The sequence below is a fragment of the Rhinoraja longicauda genome, chromosome 3 (genome assembly GCF_053455715.1).
Source record: "Rhinoraja longicauda isolate Sanriku21f chromosome 3, sRhiLon1.1, whole genome shotgun sequence".
In the NCBI taxonomy this organism is placed as follows: domain Eukaryota; kingdom Metazoa; phylum Chordata; class Chondrichthyes; order Rajiformes; family Arhynchobatidae; genus Rhinoraja; species Rhinoraja longicauda.
In genome coordinates, this window is record NC_135955.1 from 36,093,157 (window position 1) to 36,107,400 (window position 14,244).

General features: G+C 41.5%; 1 protein-coding gene across 1 annotated transcript in view; it reads right to left on the reverse strand.

Moving 5' to 3' along the window:
• The window catches only part of uhrf2 (ubiquitin like with PHD and ring finger domains 2), a 99,364-nt gene that overhangs the window by 15,992 nt on the left and 69,128 nt on the right, over nt 1-14,244 (reverse strand). The window contains exons 5-6 of the mRNA XM_078395932.1: nt 3,068-3,177; nt 2,750-2,936 (exon numbers count right to left, since the gene is read on the reverse strand). Of these exons, the coding sequence (XP_078252058.1) occupies nt 2,750-2,936; nt 3,068-3,177 (297 nt within the window). The remainder of the gene's footprint in view (nt 1-2,749; nt 2,937-3,067; nt 3,178-14,244) is intronic.

The following is a 14,244-nucleotide window of genomic DNA, read 5'->3' on the forward strand; positions in this document are numbered from 1 at the left end:
AGGTTGTTACCAGGACGCGAGATCCTGAGCTACAAGGAGAGGTTGGGCAGGCTAGAACTTTATTCCTCGAGGCGTATAAGATCATGAGGGGAGTAGATAGGGTGCATGCAGTCTATTACCCAGAGTAGGGGGAATCAAGAACCAGAGGACCTACTTAAGGTTCAGCTTAGTTTAGTTTCGTTTTTAGTTTAGTTTAGAGATACAGTGTGGAAACAGGCCCTTTAGCCCACTGAGTTAGCGCCAACCATCAATCCCCACACACTAGCACTATCCTACACACTGGGGAAAATCTACAAACTTTACCACAGCCGATTAACCTACAAACCAGTACTTCTTTGGAGTGTGGGGCAAATGGAGCACCTGGGGAAAACCCATGCGGTCACGGGGAGAACGTACAAACTCCGTAGAGACAGCATCCATAGTCACGATCGGACCTGGGTCTCTGGCGCTGTAAGACAGCAACTCTATCACCGCGTCACTCTGCCGCCCCGAATAGGAACGCCCCGAATTTAATAGGAACCCGAGGTGCAATGTTTTTCACACAGAGGGTGGGGGGTATATAGAACAAGCTACCAGAGGAAGTACATGAGGCAGATACTATAACAACAATTAAAAGACATTTGGACACGTATATGGATATGAAAGGCTTAGAAGGATATGGGCCAAACACAGCATGTGGGACTAGTATAAATGGGGCATCTTGGTCGGTATGGGCAAGTTGGGCTGAGGGGCCAGTTTCCACGCTGTATGACTTAATATGGAACCTAGTGAAAGACCAATGTTTTAGATCGTTTTCTAAAACCTCAATCATGAAGCATGACATAACATAGCAGCAGTACTGATAAATAAACACAACAACGCTGCTTTCAGTAACAAAGATGGCCCACAACAAATCCTAAAAACAATGAATTTTAATATACACAAATCTTCATTAATAATTAATAATCCACAAAACATATTGCAGTTAATAGTGCATCAGTTTAATCAAGATTTTGAGCCACTTAAAATTGTTTCATCCAATTAATTTAAATGTTGTCAGCCTACACAACTCAACGATGAAGCAGATGAGTCTGAAGAATGGTCTCGACCCGAGATGTCACCCATTCCTTCTCTCCTGAGATGCTGCCTGACCTGCTGAGTTACTCCAGCATTTTGTGAATAAATACCTTCGATTTGTACCAGCATCTGCAGTTATTTTCTTACACTTTAAGCTAATTATTGTAATATATTTGCTAAAGGTTTATTTGGAACCTGTTGCCAATATCATTAACAATATGATTCTTAAAAATCACTTAAAAATTGGAGAGGCTATTTCACTTTGTCATTTTGTCTGTCTCTGCCCAATTGTTTTGCCGATGGGTTAAATATGCTGTGGCTTTCACAGAATTTGTAGCAGATGTATGAAATGCAATACAGAAAATTCTACAAGCACGGGCAAGAAAATAAAATCATCCTGGTGGTCATTTATATAAAATATCTGAGGGCCCAGAAACCACCAGATGGGACAGAGTGGAAGAAAGATAATATCCACTCATAATAAAATGGAGACAACTGTGAAACAAAAATCTGATATTGTGCAACTGGCAAATAGCATCATGGGTATTTCAGATGCATACAAGATTTAGGGTAAAAAATATGACCACGTCATTGACCACTGGTTCACCATTCACCAATGCAAAATTCTCCTTCCTTAACTTATAATCTTACACCCTTCAACATCCTCAACAGATACGATCCATGATGTACACCCTTCCCTTTGCTCGAAGGTATCACAAAATGGTGGAGTAACTCAGCGGGTCAGGCAACATCTCTGGAGAGAAGGAATGGGTGACGTTTCGGGTCGAGACCCTCTTCAGACTGAAGGGTCTCGACCCGAAACGTCACCCATTCCTGCTCTTCAGAGATGCTGCCTGACCCGCTGAGTTACTCCAGCATTTTGTGATACCTTCAATTTGTACCAGCTTCTGAAGTTATTTTCCTACACCCCTTCCCTTTGCTCCATCAGTAGTTGGGTTTTATATCTCATATTTCTGTATTCCAAAAAAATCTTTTCTACTTTCATTCCCATCTAATTGCTCCATTCTCCACCTTAACTAATGTTGAATAGCATCAAAAGTACAATTTAAGTTATAATTCACTGGTGCTCTTTCAATTGTGCGGAAGGTTAAAGCTGATTTTTTGGAATACAGGTTTACCACCGATTTTCTGATGGTTCCAGACCCTTTCTGGATTATCTGTTTAGTCGGACCAACAGAGATCACGGTCTCTGAGAGGAGCCCAATGGTACTGCCTAGGCTGCCGAGGTACCGAGCTACCGGCCCGCAAAGTCGGCCTTGGAAGTCAGCTATGGGAACGGATCTGCCAGCTTCAGCTGGGCCAGAGTTCCAGAGTCCTGGCCTCAGGGGGCAAATTCGACCCGCTAATCGGCACAGAAGTCCAGATGAGGCTGAGATTGGCCTTCTCACCCGTTTAGGCGCCACATTTTTGGAGGCACCTCCAGGGGGTATTTCACGTGCACTCTCATAATTTTGTCCGGATTAAAGGAGGTGCCGGACCACCAGTTGCCTGAAAAACCGGTGATGGACCTGTATCTATATTAATAACATTGCCAACCTTTAATAGACGGTGACTTTGGCTAAATTAAGAGCCCAAGACCCAAATTAGCATAGTATAGAGGTATAGAGATTTCCCCCTTCTTTCTCCTGCGCCATCAATTAACCAAAATAATATTCATCAAGGCAATATTCACCAGTCTTCATCTTCTGGTATCTGGCTGAGAGGTGGATTCAAGCAGTATGTGTGATATGCCATGTTACACTCATCACACAACAGCTGCCTATCTGGATCCTGCTTCCCACCACATAATCGACAGGCACAGTATCGGCATTCTTTGTCAGGGTCTGCCTTACAGTATTTACACTCAGGGCCACTCTTCCCTGGAGAAATAATGAAAGGGGGGGGGGGGCACAAAAGTAAAAAACAGATCAAAACAATCACTTGACTTAAATACTGTCTACAGAGTAAAAGAACAGTTTAGAAAAGTCATTGCATGTAAACAGCGTCATACTTTTAAACTGGCCATCAGCTAGTGTAATTGGCTCCGCTCCAGTTTCTTCAATCTTGTATATTTCATCCAAACATGCTACCTTGCAATCGCCTAACACATCTAATGGGCCACTGTAAAACATTAAAAGGGTAAAACATAAAACACTGTAAAACATAAAACACTTGTAAAACATAAAAAGGGTAAAAACAGAAACATCTACAAAAGAAATCCTTCATCATCACCAAAACGGCAACATTTTACCAATGCACACACTAAACTTCCATTGCAAATCTCACAGCTACAACCATTCCCCCTGTGGAGATGAGGAACGCGAACTCGACACCCCCAGCAAAGATCATTTCGAGAAAAATATTCATTTTCAGAAAAAGGTTCATGCATGTAGAATACAAGCCATTTCCATGTAGAATAATTCCTTTAAAAAAAAGTAATTTTTCTAATGCACAGTTCAACAGTTTCGGAATAACAGACTTGGATATTGCTTAAAATTACATTCACCAATGCAGCGTTTAACCAGAACCCAGAAGGTGTGTATGTAATACCAGCCCACTGCACACAAATAAGGTCACTCATAATCAAACTTATTCTTTGAAACACAGATATTCTCCCTGCAATGGAATAAAAAGGATTAAGTGCACCATCTAGTCAAGGTGGCCAAGTGGTAGGTTTCCAAGTGTGCAAATGGTAAATGAAAGTTCAATTTCTTAATTTGTAAAACAACTTGAAAATGGCAGAATGAAATACGGCATCATTTTAGTTACATGTTTTGCACTGCTAACAAGCTTGAGAGCCTACATCGAATTCTCCAATCGCAAGTAATTGACCCCACCAACCTCCCCGATGGGCACACATTTCTCCCACTATCTCCGACCATCGTCTCCCTGCTTTTTTTCCCTCCTCCATTCACTCAGCTCCCATCCCTGAGCCCCATTTTTCCATTCTATCCCCTGACTTTCCCCTTTCACCCAGATCATTCCGTCTGGCATTACAATTCACTCCTCTCTTTCCTTATCTTTTGCCTCCTTTTAGCCTTTAGCCACTGTCCCTTACTTCACCCATCTGCCATTCAAACACAATCTCCCATCACCTGCACCCACATATCACTTGCCAGGCTTTGTTCAAACCCCATCTCTCTTTCCCAGCCTCTACCACTCCATAAGTTTGAAGACATGTCCATATGTCTACAGATGCTGCCTAACCCGTTGAGTTCCTCCAGCACTTGGCTTTTTACTCAAGATTCCAGCAGCTGCAGTTTCTTGCATCTCTCTTGCCTTTCACTCCAACAGGAACATGCCATTCCGGGACATTCTCAATTTCACCTCGAGAAGCCTTTAATTAAATTAAATAGAAAGTATTCTATAGAGATACAAATCAGTTGGTTTGGCAACCAGCCTCCCTACCACCCACTCCATCTACACCATGATGCCTCAGGAAAGCAGCCACAAATAATCATGGACCACTCACGTATTAGTCATTCCCTCTGCTCCCTTCAGAAGTTACAAAGGTTTGAAGGCCACCAGATTCAAGGAAAGATTTCCCCCCTGCAGTTACCAGACTCCTGAACAAGACTTCTCATAAACTAAGGATGTATTCCTGATCTCTCAATCTACCTACTGTATGGATCGATTGCTGGCTGTTGCGGACTTGGTGGACCAACGGGCCTGTTTCCGTGCTGCACGTCTAAAGTCTAAATGCAATGATTTTATAAAGTGAAAATGAATTAACCAATTGCCCACACTACCATCCGTCTCCATTGAAATGATGGGCTGATCATTCTGTACCAAGTTTAACCTGAAACACATCCAGACCTCCCAACACTTGATTTTACAAATTCAGATTTTTGATGTCCAAAATTCTGAATTTTACATCAAAATTCATAATATGGCGGGTAATGCAACATTTCAGCAAAAAACGTAAACACGCCAAATGCGCTACATTCATGTGTGAAAAACGACTATTATTTCCAATAGTCTGTAGTTCTTGGACTACATGTACAATGTCAGGCCTATCATGAGTATATTCTGCTATTTATAGAAAGGTTATTGAACAGAAATACTTTTTACAACACAAAAGAAAAAATTGTTTTGTTTTGTTTTCTCTATTTTGCTTTTTACTTACACAAAATGTATGACTAAGTTATGAAGAGTTTCATTTACAACTGCACATACCTAATTTCATTGAAGACATACTTGCTCCAGTGGTCTTCAACAGCAAATGACAACGGTCCATGTCCCCCCCCCACCCCCCACTCCTCCCCTCCCCCCTCCCCACACTCCTCCCCACACCCCCCTCCCACTCTACTCCCACTCCCGCCCTCCCCGCCACTCCTCTCCCCCTCACTCCCGCCCTCCCCTCCCCACCTTTTCCCCCACCCCCCTCCCCCCCTCCCTTCCCCTCCCTCCCTCCCCCTTCCCTCCCCCTCCCCTCCTTCCCTCCCTCCTTCCCTCCCTCCCCCCCCCGCCCCCCTTCTCAACATCAACGGGCCTCGCGCTGTGTAGCAAGGCGAGCCCAGCGGCAAAGCGAGGCCGGGCCAGCGGCGAGGCGAGGCCAGCGGCATGAGGCGAGCGGCGAGGCGGGACGAGAGGCAGGGCGAGCGGCGAGGCGTGTGTTTTGCCGGAAAATGTGAGGTGAAATCAGAATGGCGGAAAGGAAATAAGAAAGCGGAAACTTTCCGCCAAATTCGGAAGGGTTGGGAGGTCTGCATCCACAAGCAGATTCTGCAGCAAACTGATGAGGAACTACATTTGGTTTACACTCTACCACTGAACTCCATGAGGAGTTCAAAGTCAGTGCTGTTAATTCAATGAACATAACATGTCAACAGTAAGGTGTTATCTGTTGGCAATTCCCATCAAATTCCAGCTTAAGATAAAAGGACTGCTCCAAACTGCATTCTGTTTGTGTGCTAAAGAGCATCAATGCATATTGACAATGACAAATAGTTATAAATGAATGGGCATCTGACTTGTAATGAAGAGCAAAACATCCAGAAGCCTGCTGCAAGCAAACAGTGCAGTTATCAATAAAGTAAAAGAGCATAATTGTCTTTCCATTCTGTTGATTTATCAACCCTGAAAAAAACTCCACTCACTAAAAAGTCTCCTGATATCTGACTAGGTGCTTTGATTAATCTTAAACTGAAATCATATTTGTGTTTTGGCATTTGATTAAGTCTCTGAAGAATAGCCCTACTCTCCACAGCAATTAATATATTTTCTGTTTTCTAACCTATCAAATGGAAAAGCTCTGGTAGCACAGCAACAAAACCATGCACAATAATAATGGTAACTGATCAAATAACTATTGAAGAAAATATAAAAGCACAAATATTTGCATCTGTCAATATTACTACTTCTGCCAAAAATGAATAAGACAGTTTGTAGACTATTTATAAGCAGAGTAATATATTACATGTAAATAATATCCAATTTATTATATTGTTCTCACAACTGATTGCAGGTTATTTACCCATAATCTTTTACGGATTACATGGCATGTCATCCTACATAATTAAACAGTTTATTATCCTGATCTATCCATTTAATTGAAATATGTCCATACATCAACATTTTTCACAAAATGCTGGAGTTACTCAACAGGTCAGGTAGCATCTAGGAGAGAGGGAATGGGTGATGTTTCGGGTCGAGACCCTTCTTCAGTCTGAAGAAGGGTCTCGACCCGAAACATCACCCATTCCCTCTCTCCTAGATACTGCCTGACCTGCTGAGTTACTCCAGCATTTTGTGATATCTTCGATTTGTACCAGCATCTGCAGTTATTTTCCTACATAATCAAAAATTTTCAGCTCTCCTCGCGCTTTCCTCATATCCTACTATTTAAAACCAGTGCAGTCAAACTTACCCGCAGGGAATATAGACACAAGAAACTGTAGATGCTAGATTACAAAGAAAGACTCAAAGTAATGGAGTAACTCAGTCTGTCAGGCTGCGGACCCTCTGAGTAACTCCAGCACTGTGTCTTATTTCACCCTCGGGAAAAATGCCTTGGACTGTAGTTGTTAACTACAGTCTTAGTGGCAAGCTGGCTCCCAACCTTTCCCATTCTTTTTTACTCCAAGGAAGCATTCAACAAAGTGTGCATTCAGAAGGAGAAAATGGCAGAGGCTCTTTGCAACAAATTTGGATATAGAAACACTATAGGTTGCCAATCTGATTGAATGGTGCCAGGACACCAATTTGGCTCGAAACTTCAGCAAGACCAAGGACTGACTGTTGACTTAAGATGGGGAAAGCTGATGCTCCACAAACCTGTCTTCATCGATTGGTTCACGATGGAGAGAGTCAACAACTTCAAGTTTCAGGGCATGCATATCTCTGAAGATCTGTTCTGGGCACAGTACATTAATGCAATCATAAGGAAAGGCCATCAATGCCTCGACTTCCTTAGGTTTATGGAGATTCAGCACATTAGTGAATATTCTATTCAACTTCGACAGGCATAGAGTAAAGAATGTATTGACCAGTTGTATCACGTCCAGTTTCTGCAAACTGAATACCCAGGAACGAAGGAGATTAGAAAGAGTGGTGGACATTTGTCCATCATGGGTATCGATCTCCCCACCATCAAAGGGATCTATAGAAGGTGCTGCTTCGAAATGACAGCCAGTATCATCAGAGATCCACACCACCCTGGCTATGATCTCATTTTGCATCTACCATCTGGAAGAATGCACAGCAGTCTGAAAATTGTGATCACCAGTTTCACGAATAGCTGCAAAATAATTTATTTGTTCTATTTTTGGTATATCTGACAATTAAACACTCCTCTTGACTTGACTCTCGACTCCGCTATTCAAAAAAGATTAATAGATGCCCAAACTACAAACTTAAAGAATAGCCACACACATCTAGCCTTAAATATGGAATTAAATTATTATTGTGATAGAAATAAAATTTATTCAGATCAGCTAACGTGGATCTGCAAGAGTAAATCCATGATCATTAAATATAATTGATGTCCTTAACACATTACTTCACTGCATTCATTGCCTCCTTCACTTAGATGTAGAGATGTGTAAAATTCTACGCATCATCCATGTCATAGAGTTAACGAGAATCTGTTGCTGTGTAGATTTATGCAACAGTGTTCAATGAGGTACTGCATAAACTTTCAATGAGTTGTCAGAAAGATGCCATAAAAGCCATGTTAATATTGTACAGCACAAAGTGGATTGCGAACCCATGCAAAACCAAACGAAAACTAGAGACCCAGGCAACAAGGAGGCAACACACCATCCTGGAATAGAGACTGCAACCACAGAATCTCCTGTCTGTCCCCCACCCCCAACTAACGATTCTCCTACCACAATCACTCTGCCTGGCTTCAGCCTTTCCTGCTGTGCCTCACAACCAGTCTCAGTGCCACAGACCTGACTGCTGCTACTTTCCCCTTGCTTTCCCATGCAAAACTTGTTTTTAAGGGGAATGATCAATGGGGAATGATCTTGCACTCTCCGCCTATTCCCTTTCTTGGCAGTGAAACATCTACATTCCACCTGCACCTTGGACATGGTCACCACACTAATACTCTGATCGATGAAACCTTCAACCTGGATAATCTTCAGTGTTCTTTCATGCGATCTGTCAGGAGCTAAAATAATTAATCCCAAAGTCTATTCATGAAGAATTAGGTGAGTGGTACTTTAGAACTCCAGGAAATCCAACACAGGATCCACAAGTCAAAAGGCCCCTGGGCGAGCCGTACATTGCACAAAATTAGACTTTACATTAGACTTTAGAGACACAGCGTGGAATCAGGTCCTTCGGCCTATTCCGACCAGCGATCATCCCCTTACACTAACACTATCCTCCATGCTAGGGACAATTTACAGAACCTACAAATCTGTACATCATTTGGTGTGTGAGAGGAAACTGGAGCACCCGGAGAAAACCCATGAAGTCACAGGGATAATGTACAAACTCAGAGTGGGAGGTGCCTGAATACGCACACAGATGGACACATGAATACGCAGTCAATGGAGGGATATGGATAATGTGCAGACAGAAGGGATTGGTCTCAGGGCCGTTTTTACAGCATTATGGGCCCCCGGGCAAAGCAGTGTACTGGGGCCCCTACCGTTACTCTCCCCCACCACCCTTTCCCTACCAGCCCCCCTCCTGTCGGGCCGGCGAAAAGCACTTACCGAAAAGCACTTAGCGATGGACTTAGGGTGCTACATTGTTGCGAAAAGCACTTACAGATCGCTGTGAGAAGCACTTAGTGACTGAAAATGTTGCGAAAAAAGCACTTATTGAACCTACATTTTTAAAGTAGTATTTATTTATTGCAAGTCACTTAACATACACAGATCAGCATGGGGCCCCTATGCTCGTGGGGCCCCGGGCAAGTGCCCATCAGGCCCATGCGTTAAGACGGCCCTGATTGGTCTAAGTATGCATCATGTTCAGCAGAGACATCAAGGGCCTGTTCCTGCACTGTACTGTTCCATGGAACATTTGTCAACAGCATTTTTAATCTTGGACAGCTATCACCACAAATAAGCCACAGAATATGCATGTCATACAAACGTACACAGCATCACAATACAGAAATCCAACAGCTGGTGTCTTTAGTTGAAAAACATCACACTTCCCAGCTGAAGATAATCCACACAAAACTTAAAAACAAATAAAGATGATTTGGTATTTTCCAGTTATAAGGCTCAACGGTTTCTTGTATATTTCAGGCAAAAAAAAATGGAAGGATGTGCTCTGAGTAATGAGACCTCAAGTGCAGAGTATTAAAAGCACTCTTTGCCTTTACACTGGAAGTATTTGGCTCACAATGAACTCAAAACAGGTCCAGATACAGGTCTAATCTGATTTGGCAGTTCAACAATTTCCAGTCCTTTCTTTCCCATTTTGGAGAATTCCTCCTGCAAACAGAGAGATGTAAAGAGAGATCTAGGGGTCCAAGTCCATAACTCCCTAAAAGTGCCTACACAGGTGGTAAAGAACATATGGTATGCTTGCTTTCATATGTCGGGACATTAAGTATAAGAGTCAGAAAGTCGTGATGTACCTTCATCGGACTTTGGTTAGGCCACATTTGGAGTATTGCGTGCAGTTCTGGTCGTTCCATTACATTAAGGGTATGCAGACTTTGTAAAGGGTGCAGAGGAGGTTTACCAGAATGAGAATGCTATCTGAATTAGGGGCTATTGGGCACATGGAGAGGTTGGACAGATTTGTACCTGTACGAGGTACAGAAGCACTTGAAGTCCCAAACCTCTAGGTTCAGGAACAGCCTCTTTCCCACAACGACATGGTTCTTCAACCCACCTGCATACCTGTAATCTTAACTCGGCAACTGAACGCCTCGGCACTGCCATGGATTTCATGACTATTGGCACGATAAATTCTTTATCCATGCAATATATCAGCCAATCCCAAAGATTTTATTTGAAATTTAGGACTAGGGTTCTATGTGGTGTGATCAAATGACATTTGAAATTCCCAATACACTGACTACCCTAGTAATCATAGCCTATATTTAATTTGTCAAACACAACTTTCCGATCTTAAAATCATGTTGATTCTGGCCAACCATGTTAGAATTTTCTAAATATCATATTACTACATCTCTAATAATGGCTTCAAGCATTTTCCTGACAACCACTCTCAAGCTAATATTCAAGAAATGTGGTACTCTGTAGCACCATCTCATGGCAGCATATTTGCAAGCATTAAGTAATTTGCCCAGATGTAAGCCAATCACCTGGTTCCAAAATCACTTTATATCGACACTCATCCAAGAGCCTATAGAAAGTGACAATGAATATTTTAGAAGAACAAAATCGCGCAGTGGTTTTAACACAACATGTGTTCAGAAAATGATCTGAGCGTGTTGTATCAACTTCAAGTGTGATTTTGCTTGGAACACGGTCTTACTATTGTGAAGTTCTGCATGGAAAGAGGGTGAATAGCATGGCTTGAAAGAGTTAGATCTTGGATTTCACCCGCTTGAATGGGTGTCAGTGACTCTGGATATTTTTCTATTTTCTCTTCTCAGCTAAGTTTTTGAGTAAATATACCAGATGTTTTGTACCATGTTCACTTCACATCTATTTCACTTTAAAACCCCCATTGGCTTTCATTCCATCAATTAAATTCAGAGCACGTCTTTGATACAAACTGTACCACCCTTTTCGCTTGCCATTTGTTTACCATGCCACTTCCAAGTATCAAAATTCACCTTTGCCCCTGTTTAGTCAAGATGAAAAGAGGAGCACAATTCCTAACACAAAATTCTCCAAACATTAAACTAAAGCCTGTGAGGAACGATTAACATTGATGTTTCCTTACTTTCGAACTGCAAGCTGATTTTTCACCAATGAATTAAGTCATGGAATTGGAATTATCGAGCAAAAATTCCATTTAATTTTGTAAAACCACAATTTATTGCTTTCATCCAATTTCATTTAGACAACTGAACCAGGGTTGACAAAAAATAATTATGCCTTTGTCTAATAGCATATTTATTTCACGATAAGAGTCTTATACTTATGTAATGCATACCACAAAGGGAAAATTACTGTGTTTTAATATAGTAAACTGCTCTGAATATTGCTTTGGAGATCAACACCTTACACAATTCAGGAGGCATTTAAGGAGTGAAAATTTAATTTTTAATCAATTAGAATTAATAGAAATAGTCTATAGAACTATAAAAAAACACTTGTTGACTAAGTCAAATCAAACTGAAGCACAACAAGTGCTAAGATGATAAAAGATTATTGGAGATAAGCCGAATGGTATGTTGTCAAGTGTTTAGTAGATGGGATAATTGCCAAAATTACAGTCACTTGAACAATTTCAAAATCTGAGAAACATTTTTAGAACATAGTAAAAAAAAAATTTAAAACAGCTTATAAAGTGGATAGACACAAAGTGCTGGAGTAACTCAGTGAGTCAGGCAGCATATCTGGAGAAAAAGGACGGGTGATGTTTCGGGTCGGAATCCTGCTTCAGACTGGAGTCACAGCACTTTGTGTCTATCTTCGGCGTAAACCAGCATCTGTAGTTCCCTCCTACACAGCTTATAAAGTCAATGTGTTCCTATATAAGTGACATTTCAAAGCAATGCCATCCTAAAATTGTTGACATTTTGGGATAAAATAATTTATTAATCACTTGCCTCTACCTTCACTGAGGAAATAAAATAAACAAAATTATCCTTTCTCACAAATACTGTGGTGCTGGTGGTGTGGTGCTCACAGTGGATATTGTTTACAACTTTACAACGCGTGTTTGAGCAGAGGTGGTGAAGCTATCCTGTGTGACACCTGTCTTTTTAACTGGATGCAGAATAGCCAGGGTTTGTGTGTTTGAACTGTAGCACGTCATTGCACTCCATGATCCCAGAGGCAGGCTGCTTGTACACTCAGAATTTAAAAGTCAAGAGTTTAGGATCATGGAACCGTACAGTTCAGACACATACATGCCCTTCAGCCCAGCTCACCCGTGCAATCAAGATGCCCATCAACGCTAGTCTAATTTGCTTGTGTTTGTCCCATATCACTCCAAATCTTTCCTATCCGTGTACCTGTAACTTGTGTGTCAAGAACTTGGAAGGCAAACTGAATAAATTCCCCACGGTTCACATTTGAAAGCCATCAACTGGTTAAAACTCTCCTGAGCCCAGAAGGAGCAGGCATGGAATATAGACTAGTAGTCTGCTTGGATTTGACACTGCTCTAAGATATCTTCTGCACCTATTAAAGTTTAAAGCCAGGTTTGCTATCTGTGATAGACATGGCAATCCAATGTGCAAACCAGAGAAATCTGCAGAACTCCATATCACATCATGAAGCCACACAGGGTGAAAACAGGCCCTTCGGCCCAACTTGCTCATGCAGACCAAGATGCCCCATCTCCATTGATCCCACCTGCCTGTGCTCGGCCCATATCCTTCTAAACATTTTCTATCCATGTACTTGTCCAAATGTCTCCTAAATGTTATAGTACCCAAATGTGGTTATAGTATGAGACTGTTGAATGATATGTCATCAGGGCTCATTAATACATCCAAAAATAGAAACATACAAAATAGGTGCAGGAGTAGGCCATTCGGCCCTTCAAGCCAGCACTGCCAGTCAAAATAATCATGGAAAGGTTGCCAGGACTACAGTTCACTTCCTAAGCACCAAAAATCCATCTACATTGGGGAAATATGATACGTCTCATTCAACGAGCTTACAAGTGTACTACAATCAAGCCGCCTACAATGTACAAGTATCTTGCTTACAGTGACTTCAAAGGAACCACACATGCTTGAATCTCACTGCTGGGCATGTCATTCATCTGTAGTTAATTATTTGCTCCACAAGTGTTTTTTCTGCAAAAGGAACAAGTGTATGTTCTGTTAAGTAAAGGCTTTCTATATATGAAACTGCAACTTTATGATAACAAGAAAGAAAATTACTATTTCCTATTTATAAATTGCTTGTGAGGTACAAAAGATTTCAATGGAGAGGTAATGCAAAATTTCTCCAGCAAGCAGGAAAATATAAATAGTTTAGTTTATTATTATTGTCACGTGTACCGAGGTACAGTGAAAAGCTTTTATGTTGCGTGCTTTCCAGTCAACAAAAAGACTATACATGATTACAATCAAGCCCTCCACAGTGTATAAAGGGCATTTCATTTACTGCAAGATAAAGTCAAATATAGTCTAATTAAAGATAGTTCAAAGGTTTCCAATGAGGTAGATGGGAGGCCAGGACCACACTCCAGATGGTGAGAGGACAGGTAAGTTGCTGTTAACAGCTGGGAAGAAACTGTCCTTGAATCTGGCCTTTAAAATACTTCAATGAATTATACTCATCTTAAAGTTTAAGCTACAATGTTATATTTTTATATCAATGTTTTTAGCCTTGAGAGGATAAAAAAAACAAATATGCAGTGTATTGCTATCTCTGCCATCTCTCTCCCCTTTTTTGATCTCCCCGTCCCCATCACAGGGGACAGACTATCGACTGACGTCTACTACAAATTTCTCTTAATTTGAGGAAGGACGTCCTTACTATTGAGGCAGTGCAGCGTAGGTTCACGAGGTTAATCCCTGGGATGGAGGCAACTGTCTTACGAGGAAAAATTGGAAAGACTGGGTTTGTATTCACTGGAGTTTAGAAGGATGAGAGGGGATCTTATAGAGACGTA